A 23796-nucleotide genomic window follows, 5' to 3' on the forward strand; every position below is an offset into this window, starting at 1 on the left:
AATAATAACGACAACGCCGTCTCCTCTCGTCCAATTTTCTCATTTTCTCCGTTCCCCGCTGCTCTTTCGAGGCAATCGTGACTGTGCGTTACGATTGTTCGATCTCTCGATCGGCCGATCGCTCGCTCCCAGGTGGCCGACGGGCTACAAACGATACGCGCATACACACCCGGTATACCCGGGTATCGAGACAGAAGGAAGCGAAGGCGCACAAGGCATCTCGTCTTCTTTCTCGTCCTCCTTTATTCCCGCCTTTCTTCTCGATAATGAACACCCGGGCTACTGAAAAGAGCGCGCGGCATATGGCTGCCAAAAGCTGCTACCGGTGCGACTAACATAGTAACATCTCTCGCGATTTCGCTGCGACTATCACCACCGAAGCTACCGATAACCGGCGATTTTTATCTGTCAAACCGATTTCGATAGATTTGACTTTGTCCGACGATGGAAAAATTAACAGCTCTAATTGACCCGCTAATTCATTAAGATTACGTAAATTTTGTTATTATAAATTGCTTGAAGTAGTAAATCATATTAACAACTGCGACTATCACCACTGAAGCTACTGACCACCGGCGATTTTAATCTGTCAAACCGATTTCGATAGTTACATTGGACTTTGTCCGACGATGGAAAAATTAACACTTCTAATCGACCCGCTGATTCATTAAAATTACGTAAATTTTGTTATTATAAATTGCGTGAAGTAGTAAATCATATTAACAACTGCAAATAGCTAACAAATTTTCTCATATACCTAGAGCGACATGAATTTCTATAGTTGCGCACTGCGTCAAACGGTAATCTTTCGCGGAATGGCAAGCAGAAAAAAGGAAGGGAGAGAAATAGAGAGAGAGAGAGAGAGAGAGAGAAAGAAACTCGTCAATTGCTTTGTTGATTGGTCCGTACCGCGCACATGATCGGCAGGTCTTATGGGCGACGTAGGGGACGTACGGCCGCGAGGTACGGCCGGTTCGACGGAACAAAGTGCAGAGTCGGCATTCAGCGGGAGAAAGGCGGCGAGATCTCGCGGCTCTATCATTGCAGCATCCTCTCTCGAGTCGAATTATCGCCCCACGAATTTGATTACGGCTTCTGAAGGTGCCGGGGTGCGCACGGATGCCGGTAGAGATGGGTGACGCGGCAACAAGCATTGTAGGCCGTTTAATAACTCTCAGTGGGTGTCTACCGCAGGCCACTGGTGTTATTCGGCCACCTTTTATTCCCGTCGGGGGACTCCCCTCGGCCTACCCACCCTTCCCCGGGCCCCCTCGTCCCGCTGCGGAATCCGAAAACGGACGGGCCGACTTCAAAGAGGCCACAATGCGACCGGATCACCAGGTACTTTCACGTAAGGTGGCTTAATTGGAACGCGACTGGAGACCTGCGACGAGGTGGCTCGTACACTCTCGTAGGAAGCGAACTACTTTCGGGCTCTTCGCAAGCAGCTCGGCGCGAGCCCGATTAATTTGATTTGTCCGTTCGATAAATGCGCGCCGGAGGCGTAAGTTGCGACAGTGTTACGTTCGGAAGATGTTAACCGACGATAAATAAATGAAGCACTCGATAAAAATTGAATGGATACTGCGCTTTCGTTCCTTGACGGTGCTCTGGCGTTTAAATCGATACAACAGTTTGCATTCAACGTGATAACTACGTTGGAGGATCCTATTGGAAATCGTATTATTAAAGTCCTAAACAAAATTGAACAACGTGATATATCGAAGGGAAGATTATAATGGGCACACACTGGAAGAAATCTAGTAGACTTTGCGCGGATACACAATTCTATTACAAATTGTCGACTTGTATGAACATTGTGCGTGAATAAGTCCGCTGCTATTATAGTCTTTATTCGGTGCACCCTAATGCTACCGTATAAGGCATCTTGCTTGACCATCGGGACACTTAGCGCAGGGGTAGGGGCAGGAGAAAGAAAGAAAACGGATCGACTAGGACGAGGTCAAAGCGATCCTCGACCAAGTTCGACCGGCGCATATTATATCGAGCCGATGGGGTATGCCGTCGTTTGTCATCCGCCTGGCTCTTACCGGGGCCGTTCGTATTTTCGTGATGCAAAAAAAAGGACGAAGGCAAGAAGAAGCGGCTAGGCGGAGGAAGAGCTCCGTCGCGCATTGTCGCGGTTCACAAAGGCCACAAAGGAGGACGTGTGAATCAGCAGTAATGGGGATAATGCAAAACTACGGGCGAGCTGCGAGGGAGACACGCGGGGATACCTGAGGGCTATCGAATCGTAGGGTCCGAAGGGAGGGAGAAGGGGAGGGGGAATGTCGTCGAACAGAACTCCGAGGTGGACCTTCGGTTAGGATCAAGGACTTCGCGTTCCGTACCGTCTCGCGAGACATCGAGTGTTTTTCCTGGATCGCCCGTGAAAACTGCACGAGCGGGAGACTATATAAATCGGAGATAAACATCACGCGCGTAACCGTGGGTATGTTTTTATAAAACAGAAGGTGACGAATGCACCTCCGCATTCTTTGTATTTTCTATACCCGTATGAGAGAGGGGATAAAAACGTGTTCGAGGAATTTCCTCGAACAATGTGAATTACCTATATTGTAAGTCCTATTTTTCTCGTACTACCGCATTCTGATTCCTCGATTATACATTCTTTCCTAGCGGTAGCGTTTCAACTAGGATAGAACTTTTATCATCGTTACGATCTTTGTTAGCGAATATTAGATTATTACTTCGTAATTGCATCGTTGAGATTGCCTGCCTGATGCATAAACGCAGCAAACGCTCGGAGATCTCGATTCGCCCGAGTGCGGAGTAAATCGAGCGGCCGTCAATTAATTTAGATCGTGCTCGCAAAAGAATGGCGCGTCTTTAAAGAAGAAACTCGACAGGAACTCTGTCATTATCCTGGATATACCGGGATATGGTGTCTATGGATGCGGGGGTTGTGGCCAATCGAAAAGAAGGGCGTCATTGTTGCGCGTCGCGCGCGCGAGCGAACAGCTTTTAAATCGCGCGGTCCGAGCGTGAAAAGGGGGCGGAAGAGGGAACCAGGGGAAAAGGGACGCGCGAAATGAATAAAGTAATGATCGGCAACGGACGACCGCGGATCAGCGTTATCTGGATGCCACAGATTGGGGCTGCCACTACCCGGGCTGATCTATCAGATAAGTAACAGTAAATAGCACAATAACGAGTCCCGTAGCAATTAGAGTAATCTGGGATTTATGTCTATCTCGAGGGAGAAAACTGTCTCACTTTGTGCGGGAAAAAAATATAAAAATTGCCTCCAATACAGTGAAATATTTTATACATATATGACAATAATATATATTATATAATATGATATTATGAATATTATTATTGTCCATTATTAATTATTATTTTTAATTGCTTAACAATTGTAATTAACTGCTTAAGATTCATATAGCAATTTAAAAAAAACGTATAATAGATATATCGAAACATAACACACCGTACACATAATACACCGTAAAATATATGATAATTCATTCTATAAAAATGAAGAGGCTCCATACTTTCAAGACAATGTAAAAATTTGTTAAATTCACGTTCGTTTCTTCATGAATTATTAAATAACGGCAAATGGATTCTCTTGAGACTTGTTCTGTATAACTCCGTTTCATTATAATCGTGCTGCTCCTCGCAACTATACTGTTTACCCTACAAGAGTCGTCTCGCTGCGAGATAAAACCGCCACGTCCTTTTTCGACGCGACAAAACGCGAGGGTTGCCCTTCGCCATGGGGCGCGACGTTATTAAGGGCGTTCTTGGGGGGCGAAATACGATCGTCGTCGCGACGTGATTCCTCCTCCGAGGATTTTAAACGTACAGTACAATTGTGCGAATCGGACTCACAAGAAAGCTCGAAAAATACGCGGCACTAAAAGATTAGCAGCTTTGCGGATTCTTTTCAAAGCGAAAGTATTTTTGCAATGTGTCAAATTAATCGAGAAAATTGGGTATCCAATTTATAAAATGTTTTTATTCAACAATAGCATACAAAAATTAGAACAACTCGAAAACCGTTATACTATGTCTTCTTTCTCAAAAACGTCTACTTATTAATAAATAAATAAATAGACAAATATTAGCGAATATTAACTTCAATCGATTCAATAATTTCATGAATAATCGAACAAACAAATCAAAGAATTTTAGATTATTTAGATACGATGGCTGCATAGAAAAAAAAGACATTATGCATCAATGTAGAGTACCTATCCGAGAACGTCGTAACGGATACAAGTTCGGAGTCGATTTCAAAGCGACGCGACCGAAGTTCTGAATTAGCTAAGCCATCTCATCGGAGGGTCGTGTGCTTTTCATCGACCCTTCCTCTTCAGCTCCTCTATCTTCAGTCTACTTTTTCAGAGATGTCATTCTATCGCGATTACAAATTTTCTCCTTCTCTAGAGCGGCTCTTAATAATTGAAAATGTAATAAAACAAGAGACGAACTCTATAATATTTATTGAAATTCTTTATGATCATTTTTTCATTTCGGAAGTGTCAATAAAGAGATTTTCATACAAATATTGTAGTATTAATGATGATTAGCAAAGAATTGATCAATACATGTGCAGAGAGAAATTTCACGCATGAGAAAGAGATCTATGAGCTTATTAGCCAATCGTATTTAGTCAATTTGTAGGAGCGTGTGGATTCACATCGTGTATTAACATTTAATACTTCATTCCCACCAAACAAGTCAGAAGAGGCTTGACGGGGTCTGAGACAAATATTGGTCCGACGTCACTAAGTCAACATTCACAGATGACTTCTCGTTACAATAGCCGTGAAACCTCACCTTAGGTCGAATGCTGCTGCGGAGAATTAAGATATGGGGAACGCGATCGGAGAAAGCAAAAGGAGAGGGGGAGGGGGGGCGGGACTGAGGGGGCAGAGAAGGCAGGAGGATAGAGTCGAAGAAACGTGGCATCGTGGAATGCAGCTGCACAATGCGGCAGGTCCTCCACCAACACCGACCTCGTATTATTATAGCACGTATGCGGGCCCGACCGGGCTAGACACGGTGACGCGCGTATGGTGGACCCCGGCCATTCGGCCCCGGCCGGCTCGACTTTTCTAGCACGATCACCCTCGAGCATTACACTTGGCGCGAACTTGATTTAACGCCGGATTAAATGGATGTTTTATGGGCGGCTTAATAAATACGCGGATCGTGCGGATTTATGAATCACGGATGATCATGATGCCATTACCGTCCCGTTTCTAATTCAATGAACGCCATTGTGCTACCGTTCAGTGAAGTCAGGGCGCAGCGAGAAACTCCGTGCACGATTTAACATCTGATTTATAAAAATTTACGACGCTACCTGTCCCGCCGATAAAATAAACTTGAGAAAGGATGTTATATTCATTTTTGTATAGTTAAATACATTTAAAAAGTACAATGCTTCCATTTGATTCTAATATACGTTCCAGCATACTTAAAAATTGACATCTTTCTCGTTTTGCGAATGCATGAGTCAAAGTTATTTGAGCATCATGTACATGTACAAAATAGAAATTGTTGCATCGCTTTGTAGTAAAATTCACTCAATAACACGCTTTAATGCCTCACGTTGAAAAAAATATCGACATTTAAAAAAAATGTGATTGTATCTTTCTTTTTTTCAAAACCTTTTATTAATATTTAGTTTTAAACACCATTTTTGTAATTAAATTTAAAGCTATATTCGAGCACGGAAAAATAGCAATATGAACGTTATATTTATTTTTCGGCCACTACATTAAAATAATTTTTCAAAATTACCGAAACAAACATGAAATAAAAGTACATTTTTATACGCTTTTAATAAATTGTATTGTATAAATTATATTAATTCCAATCCAATTAAAACGAGATTTAAATATATTAATAAAGTTGATCGCAGTAATACAATAAAACAAATCCAAATTAATATTAATACATCAAAAATAATCTATGTATATGTTGGAATAATAATGTAATGTTGAGATGTACTGAATTTTAATCAGTTTAAAATTATATATGTTATTATTGCAACACTTTCGATACTAGTTTAGTATCTCCATTTCATATATACGGCATTTTTAGCTGAAGAATTAATTTAATCATTTTAGAATATACATGTATAAAATAAAACTCACCAATATTATAGACTGCAGCTGTAGTGCCCGATTGAATGTGGTCCTATCAAAAATACAAAATTATTTAAAATATTATATTAACATCACACACATAATACAGGCAAAAATGTAATCTTTTTTCAGCAAATTGTAAATAATTCGTACAATAAATTTTGTCGCTTTAATATACGCATAAAATAATTTTAAAAAAATCGAAACAAAAATTTTGCAAAGTATGAATAAAAGATGACTGAAAGTATAAAATTTGTTCGTATACAACATTTTTTTTGTCTTTAATTATAATCGAATGTCTCTATAATACATATAAAATTAATGACGACAAACGAATATTCTGCTTACCGATACTGGAGGCTCCTCCATTGTCCCTGGTGTTTGCTCACACGGACGCGACGCGAGTCGTTAGGAAACTAATTACATCCGCGCGTACTAAACAACGCGATACGACGATCACACGTCGCTTTGTCCGGCACTTTCCCGACGCGGCGGTACCTTCGGTACCGGTGCAGAACGCGAAACGCGACGCGATACACGATGGACGCACGCCCGTCACTCCACCTCCGGCCTCGCGACGCTTATGTTTGGCGTTACACGACGACGCGACGCGACGGTACGAAAATCTCGGACCACGCACGACCGTGTACGTCACTGTACGTAATTAACGCGACACGGCGAACGCGCGCCACTTTGTACGGCGTTCCCGTAACCGTCTCGGACGTCTGAACGATATTTCGCACTCGCTCGCTTCGCTGCGTTTCAATATGCGTAACGGACGAAAAATTTCGAGCGATGAAGCGCGGCAACTTCGCGCCGTTGAACGTCGGGCAGTGAGACCGTGAGAGGTTACTTCGCGCGGCGCGGCGTCGTCGCGTCGCCTGTCGATCGCGAGATCGAACACACCGAGCGATGGGACAGGTCCGACCGCTAATTACACTACGAGTATTACCGTTTTTGTTGGCTTGTAACCGTAATTGATCCGAGAATCGCGGCGACACACTCTCGATCGCGAGCGATGCCGTTTCAAGTCGAGCGAGCAACTGCTTAAGTTTTTCTATGTGCCACGGCCTTAATACGTCACGCACGCGACACCTTAAAGGCCCGGGCACATGAAAAACTCAAGCAGTAAGCAAATCAGCCAATCATAGTCAAGAACTTGAGACATAACGCAAGCGGTGACAAATTCAAACTGTTGATTTCCTTACTGCTTAAGTTTTTTTTATGTGCCCGGAGCCTAAAGCAATCGCGCGAGTTGGAAAAAAGAGTAAAATAAAACAGGCGGATCGTTCGTCGTGCGAGTCGGCGAGGAACTGAACAACAATTAAAATGAAAGCATGTATAATACTCACGTATTCGGCGCGCGGCGTCGCGTATCTCACACAGTTTAGATATACGATATCGAGTTTGATAACACGGCAATGAGTAGAATAGAATTTTCATATGAATCTCAACGAATCGAAAATATTAGTCTTTAAATGAGATACGATATAATATATCTTTAGATTAGATACGATATAATACATGGAATTTCGTTTGAATATACTTTTAAAAGAAAAAGAGAGACGAAAAAGTCAGTTCTCGAAAATAACAAAGTTTATCGCTTGATTTTATTTCAATAAAAAGCTATTGAGAAGTCTATCTTATTTATCAGTTACGTATATAACTGAGCATTAAATATGTTATAGCTTCTGCCCACAGGACGCGGTGTTTATCGCGTCTCCGAGCCTCGAGAAGCTGAGGCAGAAGAGGATCAAGAACAACGAGAGCTTCAAGGAAGAGGAGTTGAAGGACATAATTAATCGAGAAAGCCCGTGAGATGGAGGATAAGTATGGCCATCTGTTCGACATGCTTAACATGCTTATTCTCAACAACAATACGGATCGGGCGTATAACCAGCTTCTCACGGAGATCAATTCACTCGAGAGGGAACCTCAGTGGGTGCCCGCGTCTTGGGTTCAGTAACTTAAGCGGTTTTAATCGCCGCGCTTAAGACGAGCGTTTCTGTACGTGTCTCGGTGGTGAGGAATAGTGAGGATGGTGATCGGAGGCCAGTATTGCGGTATCTGTTTGCAAGACAAGTGCTTTTACGCAATTTTCCAAGCAAGACTTCAATGTAAGTCTCATAGAAATTCGGAAAACTGGTTCTTCTACAGGTGCCTGTTACATAGTTTTATGTTTCTTACGCAAATCTCAAATCTTCCCCGATTATATTGTATCGCAAGTACTACCCTGACAGAGTCTTCCGCGTGTGTTGTCGTACTTTGGTGCCATGAAAATGATGGAGAATCAACGGAAGTAATCTTCGAAGGGAAAAAAGAGAAGAAGAGAGATAGAAGAGTATAAATATTCTGCAAAAAAATTCTCACACCTCTGCGACGGACTATTCCTTGACGTAGATTCTTGCGTTTGGTACAGAAGGAAAGAAAGAAGATCGGTGTTTATCCAGTAAGCAAAATGATAGCATGCGGAAACGCTTGCCGCGCGGCAAGAAGCGACGCAGTAGCCAATAAACTTTGGTTCTCACGTCCTGTGGGCAGAAGCCATTATACAAATCGAATCGCGTCGCATATTGGCGGGAATTACTTGAGGAAGTCTAGTCAAGCTGAAGTATGACACGCGAAAGTGTGACAATCTTTTTATAATTAAGATATTATATCGCGTTGACAAATTCGCGAATATAATATCCTAATTATAAAAATACCCGTTACCAATTCGAGCGATGCCTTTGTTTTGATTCGCACCGTCGTCGTCGTCACGTTAGCGTTGCGATCACGCGCTTCGAGATCGAGACGCTCGATGGTGGGGTGGAAGGGGAGGGCGTCTTTTCCTCGCGATCAGCGCGCCAGCGGCGGGTGGCCAGACGCGGGCTGCGCGGGCGTCTTTTTCGCACTACACTACTACATATACGTCTAGCTAGCGGAACCGACTCAGCGACTCAACCGACCGACGCCTACAAGCGTCGGGCGACGGACGATCGGGATAACGATATCCGATTAATTAGCGTGGATATCTGCGATTAACGGCATCCTTCGAGACTCGTAACAGGTATAGAGGCGTCGCTTAAGCGATGAACATATCTCTCCCGACATATTCGAATTATTAATAAAGGCGCGTGTCACTCGCTTTGTCTGTCGGGAGCGTCGCGCGATCTAATGCGCGAGATTAGCAATCGGAGTCGAATGCCGCATACAAATTTGAGATTGACGATCTGGCAATCGGGCGGTGCGTTAATTATCATGGACAATTGCGGATTAATGGCATATTTTTCGATCCTCGTAACAGGTACATTTTTTTTTGGTTATGTCCCTCGGATGAGGGGAAGCAAGGGGAAGTATGTGCCTTCAACCTCTCGTTGAGGTTATATAGCACGTAACAGGTACATAGGTTTAAGTCAGGTTAGTTCTCATATTTTAGCCGAGAAGCGTCTCCCCCGTCATTTTGAGACGCGTCGCACTTTGCTTGTACGGATCATGTCGGAAGTGTCGCGCAGTTCTATCGGATTAATCGAGACGCGCGATTAGTAATTAGCGGTAAACACATGTCGCTTAGGCGTTAATACATAATACGCGTTGAAATTATATTCAGTATATCGCGACGGATCTTCCGTAACTCGTATACAACGAATTCTCCGCTGATTGCGCTAATTAGTTGAGATTATGTGATAGTAATCAACAGTTCGTAATTTCTCTTTTCGCATTATAGCTACGATCGCTACTTGCAATTGTTTGGATTAGAGGCGAATTCGTGACGCTGTAAAAGTTACGCTTATTATTTACAAAGTCGCGATTTATCGCGGTGCATAAAAAAATCAGGGAAAAATGTATCGATAGTACAAAGAGAAATCAGGCGACGCGCGACGTTCGTGTGCGCGATTACGATATTTCGCGTCGATAAAATGTAAATGTATAACAGTTTCATGAAGTGAATTCCGTGCGACTGTGGCATAGTAGGTAATATAATTTGGAAAACAAATCACACATTATTCATGATAGACAGATGATGGAAATTTTTTCACAAAATTTTTTAATTATGTGCATGAGTTAATTATATTTCAGAATTATTATACAGTGTAGTAGTTAACCACGATATTCATATACTTATAACAATATTTACACGTGTAGTGAATAGCATTATTTATGTACATAGTGATTGGCACATAATGATTATCTTTTACATCAGATGTTTATTCTATGTTTGTTCTATAGATTAGAGATATGAAATCTTTGTCATTAATGTCGTGATTACTTTTTTACGTTAGTAAATTTTTATAAAATTATTGTATGCATGAATTAATTGAAATATGGTTAGCGCGGTCTTTCTCTGCATTGATCGATCATTATTTGTAGATTAGTAGCATGAAATTGCTGTAGTTAACGATCGTGATCGTTACGTTTATAAGATTGTATGCATGAGTTAATTTAAATACGCGATAGTAATTGGCAGTGATCGCGATTATTCTCGGTATATTAGCCGCAATCACACTGCTCATGTATAATATTGTACGACAGATTAGATTAGAAGCACGAGATTAATGTAGTTAATGCTACAGTCGCTACAAGTGTTAGAATTATTTATCCTATTCATGTGAATGCAAATATCGCATCGAAATAAGTAATTCCGTAATATCTTGAATTTTTCAAAATCAATCAACGAATCGAATCGTATAGATTCGGTCATGTTAAGTTATTTAAATCGCTCAAAGTGTAAATATATAAGTTCAAAAATATAAAAGACGCGAAATTGTTTCTTCTTTCTTTTGCCTTGTGACTTTCCTGCGATATTTCACGGCAATTTTTGTATATTACCGTCGCAAAGTCGATATTGTGTATTTCGAATTTTATGTCGAAGGATGTCGAATTTTAATGGAACGTGTAACGAATGTAAACGTCGGGAGTGCCGTGCAAAAACTGGCAAAAAGTGATCTCGGTTGCGTTTCGCGTTTCGCGTCGTCTGTTCGGGAGTGTCGTACAAAGTCGAGCGAAAGATCGAGTGTCGCGCTAGTTAGTATCCGCGCGATTGTAATTAGCCGTGTTGCTCCGATTGATTTGTGTCCGCGAGTGAGTGTTTGGAGCAACGAGGAGAACGACAGGGCGGTGACGTCGGCGGGACTGAGGAGACTGGTGAGTAAATCCATTTATTAGGCTACACTCTTGTGACTAATTATTCAGCTGTTCGGGATGATTTAGCGCCGTCGAGTCAGGTATTCATCGCGTCTTGACAGGCATTTAACATTGTTGACTCGAATACATTATGAGTTAGACGTCTAAGAAAAAGTGGGATATACATCTCCGTTATATTCTAGCTCTATTGACAATGAGATAATAAATTTGGTTTTCCGCGCGTGTGGATTAATAATTTAATCTTTGCATTTTTTATTAATTAGCTATTTAGAATATGTTGATTGAAAATACCTTAATTGTCTTTTAACTTTATTCGAGGAACTAATTTTTATCTTGCGTTGTGTGTTTAAAGAAATGTATTATAACGAAAAAATAAAAACTTATAAAATAAAGAATGCCTTAAAAGTAGGAATGGTTTTTATTTATATATTTAATGTACAATAAAACTACAATATTTTATAATATTTTAACTTTTTTTTTTACAGATCATTACTTCGGATTTGCTGTTCAATTCCACATCGGTATGGTGAGTCATATTATTTTTTGTTAGTTTTAAGATAGTAAATGAATGATAAAATAATAGATAACACTTTTTGATGACATTGATTTTACTTTACGAAAAATACACTTGACGCTACCGCGTCTCTTGGTAATGCATCATTAATAACGATGAGTTTTTTATTAATAATTAATTTTGAATTTTGAATTTAAAATAAAATATCGTTTTTATTCAAATTACTTTATATTTATTAAATTTTGAAACAGTAGAATAACAATGAAACTTTCCGTGTTATTTTATTATAATATTTATATGTCGCAGTCTTTTCAAATTAAATAAGGAAAATCAAACATAATATAATTTTTATTTTTAATAATATTTTTAAAGCAAATGTTAATATTTTTAAACCTATTATTTTACGTTAGATAAATATCTTTGCAAAAATATTTAATTTTGTCATATGGAACGTATTTCTCTAAATAATTTATTTCATCATTACTTGATAAACTCAAATTAATTGTTATCTGTGAGACACGACGAGATTATCAATATAATTTTATTTACTGAAAACGTATTGTTAAGAGCCGTCAACATCTACGTTATTCATCAGGAAAGCTCAAAGCTCAATGGTTTAAAGTGAAATTTGTTTATTGGAAAAACGTCAGCCAGATGGAATTAATTTTACATTGGAGAGGCTCGATCAGTTTATTGAAGATAATTTTATTTATTCGAGAAAAGCGATTCCTCACACACATGTTGCGAATACGGAGTTTATTTATTGAAAATGTGCGTTCATGCATCAGTATCAATTTTATTCATTATATAAACGTGTTCAGGGAAACTAAATTAAATTTATTTATTGAGGACGCTGTCAGATAACCGAAGCTAATTTTATTTATTGGAAAAGCGCGATTCGTGGATTATTGAAAATAATTTTATTTATTTGGAAGCGCATCGCATTATCAGTTATTGACGAATTAATTAATTATTATTTGGTGATACGAGTTTATTTATTAATAACACACGCACGGTTTATCAATATTAATTTTAATAATCGGAAAAGCTCCTGAAATCATTGAAATCCATTTTACACGTCTACAAATAATGCATATTCATAAATTATCAAATTTATTTTATGAAGACATATTAAAACTGAAATAAAAAAATTAATTTGATAAAGAAAAGATAATTAACTTACCGAAAAGAGTGTAGTGTTCCATAGGAAATGCATATCATAAGTGCTGACTGAACGTTAATTAAAGATATGAATTTATTTAATGTAAAAGACAATATCAACAATCATGTATAAGCGATCAAGTTTATTTTTATTTAGCATGTTGCACGCGAGAGGTAGAGCGTGCAGAGGTTACAAAAATGAAATTCATGGTAAGTAATTGATGAGTGAAACATAAGTCGTGCTTTTCTTATACATATACACATAGTGAGAAAGAAGCGGAATAATTTATTATTATCGATTATTATTATCATAACGCTATTCTATCCAACGCAATGTCTCGTATGACACAGACAGGCGATTGGGCGCGTGGCGCTTATGAGACGAGATCGGTTCAACGATCGTTCATTGTGGCAAAAACTGATTTATCTGCGTCAGGTTGTTCAGGGTCGCGGACACTGACACTCTTTTTCGTGGACGGTTCGCGAGAAATTCTGTGCCTAACGCGAATGGTTACGCACGATAGCTGTTCACGGAATGCTGCACCGCGCGGAACTTTCGTACAACCGACGTGTAAGAATCACAAAATATTAATTTAGTAGCAGATTTAGTATTATTCTCATATATCTTTTATTTATGTGGAAGCAAGTACGATTATATACAATTAATTTTTCTTACAGCCTTATTTTCGCACCCTTATTTTCGTTAATCGTTTTATTTGCGGTATATAATAATAATAATATAATTAGATAATTAACATATCTGAAACGCAACGAATTTATGCATTATTAATTTCTATCTATTTTTATTGGTAGTTTATTAATTCTGAACACATAAATCGCCGTAGTAAGGAAACATCGTGCAGCTTGATAAATGACAAAATAAGCTTTTATTACGATGTTCATTAATACTAGCTGAGAGAATTGTGGAAATAATTATTAATAGTAGCTATTAATAGCGGTGTTATTTCTGACTGTTGCGAATATGACTTTTGCGTTTGTGCGTGCACGAAATCGATATGCAAACACGAATCCTGATGGCAAGACCAGAGAGCGATGCCGGATATAGTCGTCGGCGGTTCGCAACCGTAATGCGTAGGCCCCTGTGCGAATGTTTGCGTAACAACCGGCGGTGGTTTGCTGCCACTGGCGACGATTGACTTGTCTAAATAACGGCACCTGTTTCGTTCTATCGAAAATAATTACTCGGCAAATAACACGGGGCGAGTTTCGTTCCCTGTGTCGAGATTGAGCGATAATTCGTTAACCACACGAAACATGACTTACTTCTGATTGTACTTAATCTTAAAAATACATACTTCCCAATATGATCAGTAAACTGCACATTTATGCAAGGGGTCAAGATTTTCGGTTATATCTGTATGTATTAGTATCACGGGCGAAATAATTGATGAAGTATAATCGATGTAAGAAATAATTATGCATAATTGAACGTTGAGAGAAATTCACGTGAATTGACACCGCCGCCACATTTGTTGTTCATGACACATTTCAATCAACGTAGAAGCGAGCTGTATTCACATAAACCTGAAACCAGAAATCCATTTTACTTTCCTCATTGTCGTGTTATCTGGACATGCCTGCGTGCTCTCGCATCAATCGATGGGCCGCCATTCACTGAACACAAGAGATGGTAAATAACTTCTTTATTGGTAAAAGTGAACTTGCCTTGGTTCTCACACCCGGACCTTCAATTCGGAATGTCATTGTGCAGTTTATGAATCGAACAGTTCTGTTTGCTTCTGTGTGCTGTTCTGTTTACTGGAAGCATAGTGAGCGCCCAATAGGGACAAAGCTAACACAGGGAGAATCTGTGTGGATACATCGATCTAACGATCCATCTATAGTCGGTATAGCTTTACCAATCTTTGTGGATACAGGGGAATTTAATTCGCAATTTAGCATATACGGGCTTTCTCTAAGAGCGCGATTAGTATTTCAAATGGAGAAGCGAGATAAGAAACATGATTACTTTGAAGTAACAATTGAGTTATTAAATCGATAGAAATTCCAAGTTACACTGAAATTGAGCGTGAGAACGTGAAGTGATTCACATTCCGACCAAGCAATTTCGCTTTCGCCATTCGTAATGCGGGCTTTTCTTTGTTGTATAATCTTAATGAGAAGACGGTTTTAATATCTTCTTTTAATTAGTAATACAAAAAGTACTAACATTAGACACTAATATTGAGCAAATATTTTATTTTAATAACAAAATGTAACTCTTATATTTAAATTAGTGACCATTTTATTTAAAAAGATCGATGGATGACATGGGGACTTAAGAGGCAACAAAGATACTCGAATAATATCGTATTGACTAACGTTATATGATAATAACCGAAATATAATCGCATGCCGCGCCGAAGGAAAGTCCTCGAATATTAATTTTATTAGGCATGTAAATAGCCATTGAGTCTGATTGTGAGGAAAATCTGGCTGAATGTGTAATGAAATTAATAACTGTTTTATTAATGCATTCTAATGACTCTTGTGGAAGTTGAATGACAGTAAATGTAATCGGATAACGCCATAATGTTGACTAACAAATTGCAACTGATAATTAACGAAATGCATGTCTTTTTGTATGAAAATTTATCTGATAGTATTTAGTTGGCAAAACGCGAAAGCAGTGATTGAATTAATGACCGTTTTATTAATGAGGAATATTGTGGGTTTCGTGACGCATGATGATAGAGATCTGATAACGTTGATTAACATAATGTGAACAATGAGAGAAATATGATGGTGAAAAATGAAGACGTTTTAAGTAATTAATTAAATGCTTTTGTTTATTTAATAATTTCAAGAATGTTTATTAAAAGTAGGCACTAAATTGCGGGATTGGTAATTAAAAGTATCAATATTTTCTTCACAATCTCGTATACGTATATAATAATTGTAGAATTAAGTTTTCTCTCGAGAAGAAATAAGATGATACTACCTACAAATTGCTATCTTTTAACAATTTTATAATATTTATTAAGCTCTTATAATAATTTTATAATACTTCTAGTAATATTGAACTTACTTCATTTTTTTTTTACTTCACTCGGTATTATTTCTGACTCGTTTTATATGACGGTGATATCGAATACCTTGTGGTCATTGTGTGGTGTTAATTGAAGGATCCACGCATACTTTCCTCGTTCCCGATATCCGAAATCCCGTGCATTCCAAGGCCAGCAGGTACTAATGAAGTCGTGAGAGGTCGGTCGGGAATTGTGACGCGGTCGGGCGCGCTCACGGGCCCGCGGGTGTGGGAAAAGGGGGGACGGCAGATGATTTAGATTCCACCTAAACGATCTGTCTAAGCCGGTCTGACGGCTCGGCGTTCAGGTCAAGTTCATCGCCGTTCACTTGGTATAATGGATTTAATGAGAAGGTAGCCACCTCCGCGCCCCGACGTGTCAGGATTTACCCGGTTTCATCGGGTCAGAATAGGAGTGGCGGGGAGGGGGAGGTTCTGCATCCTTCTTCATCGCTTCCCACTTGCAGAAGTGCGCACGCCTGACGAAGGGCGTTTAAGGTGATCCTCCTGGGATCAGAAACAATAGGCATGCCTCTCGAGAGGATAATGACGGTGAAAATTGTCAGTTTGTCGTGCATGGGTCCCTAATCACTCTTCTCGCGGCTTGTATCTTGTTATCATGCATGTCGAGGGGCATGCTACTGTGGCTCGCGTTCTTTTTATCCAGTCACCGGCCGCAAGCGGGTTAACGACGCCGCCGTGACGTGTAACTATTCATTACGTCTTTTGGCGAGATACTCCTCTATCCATTTTAAAATGACATGAACCCTTTCGGGATTTAGATTATACGTTTTCGACAGGAATGATAAAAAGAAGGTGTTGAAAATATTTTTTCATCTCTTTATAAAGTGGATTTATGTTTTATTTGGAATTATTTTTTTACGTTATTTAGATGTTCTTCCTTCAAATTGTACTAGTATCTAATAAATTGTTCCAAAATGTTTTAAAAATATTTCATCTAACAAGCCTTCGTACAAATCTTTTCTGAAATAAATTATAAGAATATCTTGAAATAATTAATCAGGAGTTTGTAAATGTTTCTCAAATATTTTTAAGGAGTTATATATTTAACTTTTCTAAAGCATTCTAATTTCTAAAAAACTTTTACATTTTGAATATCTTTAATAGGTACACTTCTCGATATATTAAACATTCTTTTACAAAGAAAGAGTTAAGAAATTTCAATTTCTTATTTCTCATATTTGAAATAGTCGAAAGTTACTCGCGCTGTTCGCTAAAATAAATCGCGGCCGTTATGCACCAATGCACAATGCGCATCGAAACTCGACGCTCCAGCCGACACTGGAAAAAACTAAGAAGGCTTCGACCGCCGTTGCGTCGCCCATTGTCAAGACGGAAAGAACGGCAGCTGCGATCGCGACAGCCATTTGGAAACTCGAGCTATTTATTCGTTCGCACCTTCACACCGCTCGCGCTCCCCGAATCCGTGAAAACACCTTAAGCTTTTTCAGGCAGATAAATACCGAGGTTCTTTTTTTTGAATGGGTCGCGTGGAAACGAGACTGCACCAGTGTCCTTCTGAATCGAGGGACTCCCGCCAAGACAAACTTTTCTTTTATAGCGGAATAATATCTTAGAATATCCTTTCAAAAATCTGGCCTTTAACTCATTCATGCATAACTCTGAATCTCTTTTTCCACCCGGATGTACATGGAAAATACTTTTCTGTGTCAATTTATATAAAAAAAATTTTGTAAAGATTACTTAAGAGATGCTTTATTTATAATCATACGCTACGGTGAACGTTGCTTTATGCTATGCACAGTTCCATAGTATCGAGATGATTATTTTTTAATTCTTATTTTTGTAAGGAGAAATTGTCGAAAATTATTTAGTTAAATTAAATATTTTATACTTAAATGCTATTGAAATTGAAAGGTATATTTATTGATATATGGCATTTCGAAGGATAATATTTAACGTTTATTTTTCATTTACGGTACAATATTTATAACTTACTTTTGTCGCTTGTAATGTTATACGCGGATAATCGATACAGCTTAAGATTCATCGTGACGATACGAATACAAAGGTTACACGTCGTATAGCAGGAAGGTCTCACTCTTTGAGCGAGATGTTTTTCCATAGCTTACTTTCCCCGCTCGCGAAATCGATTTGACCGACATTATAAAGATAAAAACAAATTAAAAGTAACTATATCAGATCCTAGAGTAGAACCAGTCGTGGTCTTCTCATAATTAAAAAAATCAACAAGAAAAACATTAGATATTTTTATATTTTTCGTAAACTAATTGATTTTTCGTAAACTTAAAATCGAATTGACAAAACATTTTTAAATATATCTATTAATAATAAATTAATAGATATATTTGATCCGAGAACGGGCGTCTCATTTTTTTGCGTAAACAGTCACCTCGGGCTATTTTTACACCCCAATTAAAAGTCGTTGTTATTAATTACATATTGCACATTTTGGATTGTTCTATAATTTATCAGTATTTGAGGACAATATGTATATAGATTTACTCAACATTTTCCGAAAAAAGTAAGGAGAAATAAAAGAAATATTTAAAAAACGAAAGAAAAAAAGCACTATAAAATTACTATGACGTGAGCTTCATTTTTTCGACACTGGTGCGTCTAAGTAGCTCCAGAGGTGCCCGTTCTCGGGTAAAAAAATATGCCCCAAAAAGATATGCGCTGCTCCAATGAGCCGAGTTACGCAAATCCAACTAACAATAAGAATTGTTGGTTTTTATTTAATAATTTGATCGCCGCCTGGTTCCCCAGGTTGGGAATAGGGTACATGACAATCTTATCACGGAAAGACCTACACAAAAAAATGTTGAATTAAAAAAAAAATAAAGTTGCTTCAATTAAATGTTGACGTCACGGGCTGCCACAAATATAAATAGTTAATTCAATTAGATATATTATTGAGTCAAATATTTAAATTATTAAAATAACTATCTGATGTTTTTGGTTCATTAATATTGATGTTTAATCAATAGATTTTATCTCAATTATACTGATGCTGTTGATACAACATAATTTTTTTTCCGTGTATTGTTGCGAAAAACTTAACAAAAGAAAACCGAACAGCCCACACACAAATTTAATAATTTTCTTCCAGTTAGCCTACACGAAGGGCTGAATGGAAGAAAATTATTAAATTAGGCTAAGGTTCGATTGTAGAAGAATATATTAAAAATTAATAATAAATATACATTTTAATATACATTTTAGTTTCACATTGAAGCAAGTGAAACCATTAAATTGATCGTCCAATTAACAGTAAAATTATAGTTAAATTAATACAGCAGATAATGATTAACCGGCAAAATGCGACGTCATGATCGCGAATAAACGAATAAAATTCATTATCTACTTATCTGCCCATAGAACGGAGCGTTTTTATTCGCATAGCACGCGAATAAAAATGAAATAAAACTTTTTACAGGAAGAAAATTTTCGCGCTTTGCATTATCCCTTCATTGATATTAAATAGGAAGAAAGAAAAAAAATAAAAGTGAAAGTTGTTCTTACGTCGTTTCCACGAGATCGAACACTCACGACACAGCTCTTAGTAATTCATATGATTCCATTTGTACTGCATCCTTCTCAAAGATTACGAGCCTCTAGCGTTCCTGGATGGAGAGACCGTAAGAAAGCGAATTCACGCGCGGAAATCGCGAAGAAACAAAGTTTTTGCTACACTATTTACACAGGGGCTATGTACAATTTATTCTCAACACGTCTCGGTCAAGACTAGTCAGCCGACGACACAGCGAAAGTCCTCCCGGTCTTCGTTGTCATCTATAACGACGTTACTGTCGTCAGTCGTCTCTCCGTCTCTCGAAGTAGTCCATTGGCCAGATTTAATTCTGCTGCTAGAGCGACGCTATATTGATTATATCTTGCCGTCAGGAAAATGCTTAATCTTTCTTAGACGATAAAATTCTTCCAGGTTGATCGTCTCGAACGGCAGATGTTGGATTAAGAATGTCTTCTATATAATAATTTTTTTATTAGATCGTTTGCCTAGATACCTCCATTTTAGAAAGTATCAGTGTTCTCTTCTTTTTCACTTCTCCAAATTCCATTTAATTGATTCGTGAGATTTTCATTCATCGCGCACTCAATCCACCTCGGAATCTTTTTCAAGAATTGCTAGAATTCTTCTGTATAGAAAAGAATCGAGGATATTCAGAAAGACTTCATAATTGATGATGATGATGATGATTGGTGCAAGCTTCTGTCAAATCCGTGATAGCCATTATGATGAGGAAATAGTCATTGTTGGAAAATTTGACAGAATCCAGGAATCTTTTTAGTTAATCGGCTTGATTTTTTTTAGAAATAAATATTTTTCCTCAATGATTTTATCATACGTAACGTTCAACTTTCGTCTCGTTAATTCCACGGTCATCATGGTCACAGAGAGACACGTGGAAATTATTCTTCTTGAGGAATCACATCTCCTTCTTCTGATCATCGGAACCGCGACTGATAATATCCGGAAAAGTCTGCGTTTCCGTCGGGTACCGTCGTTTCGGTCCGTCGAGTCTGCGGTAGCCATCACAGCAACTGCTCCTCGAAGATAGATCAGAGCTACGCTCTATCGGGTCACAAGATGACCAACGGTCGTCGAAAAGAGGACTCGCTTCCCGATGCCGGTGACATTTGGTACGCGGGAGGGTACTGGCCCATCTGCGGAGCCAGCAAGCCGCCGGGTTGGACCGATCCGGGATAGTAAGCCGTCGGCAGAGGTGCGCCGGGGCTCGCGGCCGATGACGTTGACGTCGAACTCGCGCTGGACGAGCCCTGCTCCGTCCTTTCGTGTTGCTTGCTTGTGTCTGGCGATTCCGCGGGCGGTGACCTCGCAGGCCCGCCACCGCCGACGATGCTGCCCGGGCTGGATTCCTCGTAAAGCTTGTTGGGCTCGTAGCTGGGTCGATTGTATTCGATAGTCGGTTTTTGATCCATGTACAGCTTCGACTGCTCGAAGTACGCCTTTGCGTCCAAGTAGGTACGGTCCAGGCAGTAGGCCTTAGCATTGGATGAATCCAGGTACTTGGGATCTGGGTACATGCTCATTGCTAGAGTGCTGGGCGGCATATAGGCAGCGCGATACTTGTCAGCCTCCATAGAGTACTTCATGGCGTCCATCGAAACCTGTAACAGGAACAGGAAAACGTTTAGCGGTCCAAATACTGTTGTTGTTTTTTTCGATTTTTATATCTCGCCAGCAATCAGACCGAATATATCTAATAATATATCTAATAAACGCAAATCGATTCGTCTCGTGTGCGAGAAGAATTCTCCCCAAACGGTGTGTCACATATATTCGAAGATTTCAATAAAATCTAAAGCGCTCTGTTATTAGTTCTCGCCAATTCTTTGCTGGGTTCTGATATACGTCGGCTTTCGAAAAAAAAAATGGACAAAAAACGGGCCGAAAACTTGACACTGTCGCGGACGAGCAAAAAGAGCAAGCGACAAATTCGAAAGTCAACGCATTCGATTCGGTCGGCGCGCGCAAATCGCGAAATCGGTGAATCCGCGGCGCGACCCGAGCCAGAGATTTGTTCTACGTCGAAGACAACGCTGCCAATGGCCATAAATTTCGTCACGTTGGGCCAAGCACGTTTGGACCAAGCTGCCGCGAGTTGAAGAGAGGGACCGGCTCGAGAGGACTGGTGCTTAAAAAAAAAAAATAAAAAAAAAATAAAAGAAAAAATAAAAGAAGCAAAAGGAGAGGCGGGAAACAGCGCGCATATTCCCGATTCTATAATTCGTGGACGAAAGAAGGACCGTGCGGGATCCTTTGTCGGATCGTTAAGCGGCTTTGTCCGGATGATTTACATCCAGTCTTAGTAATGCTAAGTCTCTCCCGCCCGCTACGACCAATTGATTACAGCTCAGCTTCTCTCACCTCGAAAACCTCACTCGCTGCGATCCGCGAATCGCGCAACGGCGCGGCGTCTAGAAATTAAAAAATTCCTTCTCGCCGCGCGACGTTGAAATATCCGCATTGAAAGTCTGTTCGATCGCGACGACTCCGATCGATATGTATTTTATTAATTTTATGTTAGATGATTATTAGATGATTAATTCAACAAAAAAGTTCTTGATATTTTTAAATCGGCTGTTCTACTCTGGAAAATTTATAAATTAATGTGGAATAACTTGGTCAATTTCTAAGTTTGAAGATTTGAGATAATTGAGCAATTTTTACACATGTATAATTATAAATGTATAAGCTAAACGAGTAAAATGAATATTTCCTTATAATTATCTACCAAAATTATTTTTTTTAAATAGCTTATCAAGCCTTTCTCGATTTATTCGAAATAGAGTAAACTGTATGAAATAAGCTCGAATGTTCTAAGAAGTTAGTTATATCCATATATAGTTAAGCGTATTGTGTATGTCCAATTTTAGACTCATACCTATACAGTTCTACATGTTTGTTATTTGTTTCTTCCGTCTGTCTTCGTCATGGTCGTGTTAGTTTACTCCGTCTTCATTCTACGCCGCCGTTCTGAGAGACTTAATTATCCAGCGCGATGTCACTGTTAAAAAGGACAATGACACCGTACACCGTTCGCCTCTGTTTTCGTTCACAAAAGACTGGCATTCTCCTTTCGCGCCATGTGTCGTCGAAGTCGTGAGCGAAAGAGAATGAGCGCACTTTATTTTCCAAATGGCCTCGGGGCGGTAGGGAGAGTACAGAGAGCGAGAAAGTCAACTCCCTCACATTACCGCATTGTGCCGTGGCCCTTGATATTTCAGTCGCTTCAACATTTTGTAAGACCTTGTCTTCCTGCGAAGGATTTATTTGTGAGATTATTGATGAAATGCGATTTTATCATTCGATGTGATCATCGATGCGAGATTAATTTTTTAAATAGTTACACGGAAAAAAATGATTAGCTACTATAATATAGTCGTAATATATGGATAATAATTAACATTTTTTGCAGCGAGAACAAAAGATTTTGCTACTATTGTTAAATTATAGCTCTCGCTGCAAAAAATATAGGGTAAACTCGGGTAAGATGGCCATACATTGCAGGCAAGATGGCCAACCTATGTTCATTTGATGTTTCATGGCTAGATTGAAAGAACATAGTTTGGCTATCTTTCCTGTATGGTCATCTTACTCGAGTTTACCCTAGCTCTCGCTGTAAAAAATGTTAGTTATCCATATTTTACGACTAAATTTAGCTAATTTTTTTTCGTGTACTTTGATCAGCGATAAGAATCTATTTTAACATTATATTTTTTGCTGGTAATATAATGTACGCTCTCTTTTTCTCGTTATTTCAGTAGCTGTAATGTAAACCTTAAAAGAAAATTTAGCTTTTATTAGTCAAATCGAGCATGAGAAAGTTCGATTGGCTAACTGTTCTGTCCTTGATTTTGGCTCGCAAGTTAGTTAAAGAACCGTGTTTATAGTTTTATTTTGCTTTAGCAATTGCTAAGCTTGTTCCTTCTTGGAAGGGCTCTAGCTGTAACCGATTCACAAGAAGTTGTCTTCTCTCTCTTTTTCTCTCTCTACTATGTTATATAATGTTAGAAAGCATTAATGAGAGAGAAGCTTTTTTTACAATAATTTCTAATTTAAATTTGATTATGTGAGTACTAAAACGGTTTTCTTTTTCCCTTAAAATTTTGTGATCAGATCACTTTCGTGATGCTAAGGCGAAGGGAGGGAGGAAGAGCTCGAACTCGGCCGGGCGAAGATAACGCTGGAATTCTTCGAGCGTGCCGCTCGCCGCCGATGTTCGCCAATAATGGTCGCTTGTATCGCGCCGGTGCCTCGTTCCAGACGCGTC

At 39.1% G+C, this 23796-nt stretch overlaps 1 protein-coding gene across 1 annotated transcript in view; it reads right to left on the reverse strand.

Annotated features, from left to right (window-relative positions):
- Positions 1-17894: 17894 nt before the first annotated feature.
- Positions 17895-23796, reverse strand: part of LOC139769980 (uncharacterized) — a 46808-nt gene continuing 40906 nt past the window's right edge. Inside the window, exon 5 of the mRNA XM_071701541.1 lies at positions 17895-21130. Coding sequence (XP_071557642.1) covers positions 20582-21130 — 549 coding nt within the window. The 3' untranslated portion in view covers positions 17895-20581. The remainder of the gene's footprint in view (positions 21131-23796) is intronic.

This window comes from Temnothorax nylanderi, unplaced genomic scaffold, assembly GCF_030848795.1.
Source record: "Temnothorax nylanderi isolate EJ_2023f unplaced genomic scaffold, tnyl_v1.0 TNYL_tig0026_pilon, whole genome shotgun sequence".
Taxonomy (NCBI): domain Eukaryota; kingdom Metazoa; phylum Arthropoda; class Insecta; order Hymenoptera; family Formicidae; genus Temnothorax; species Temnothorax nylanderi.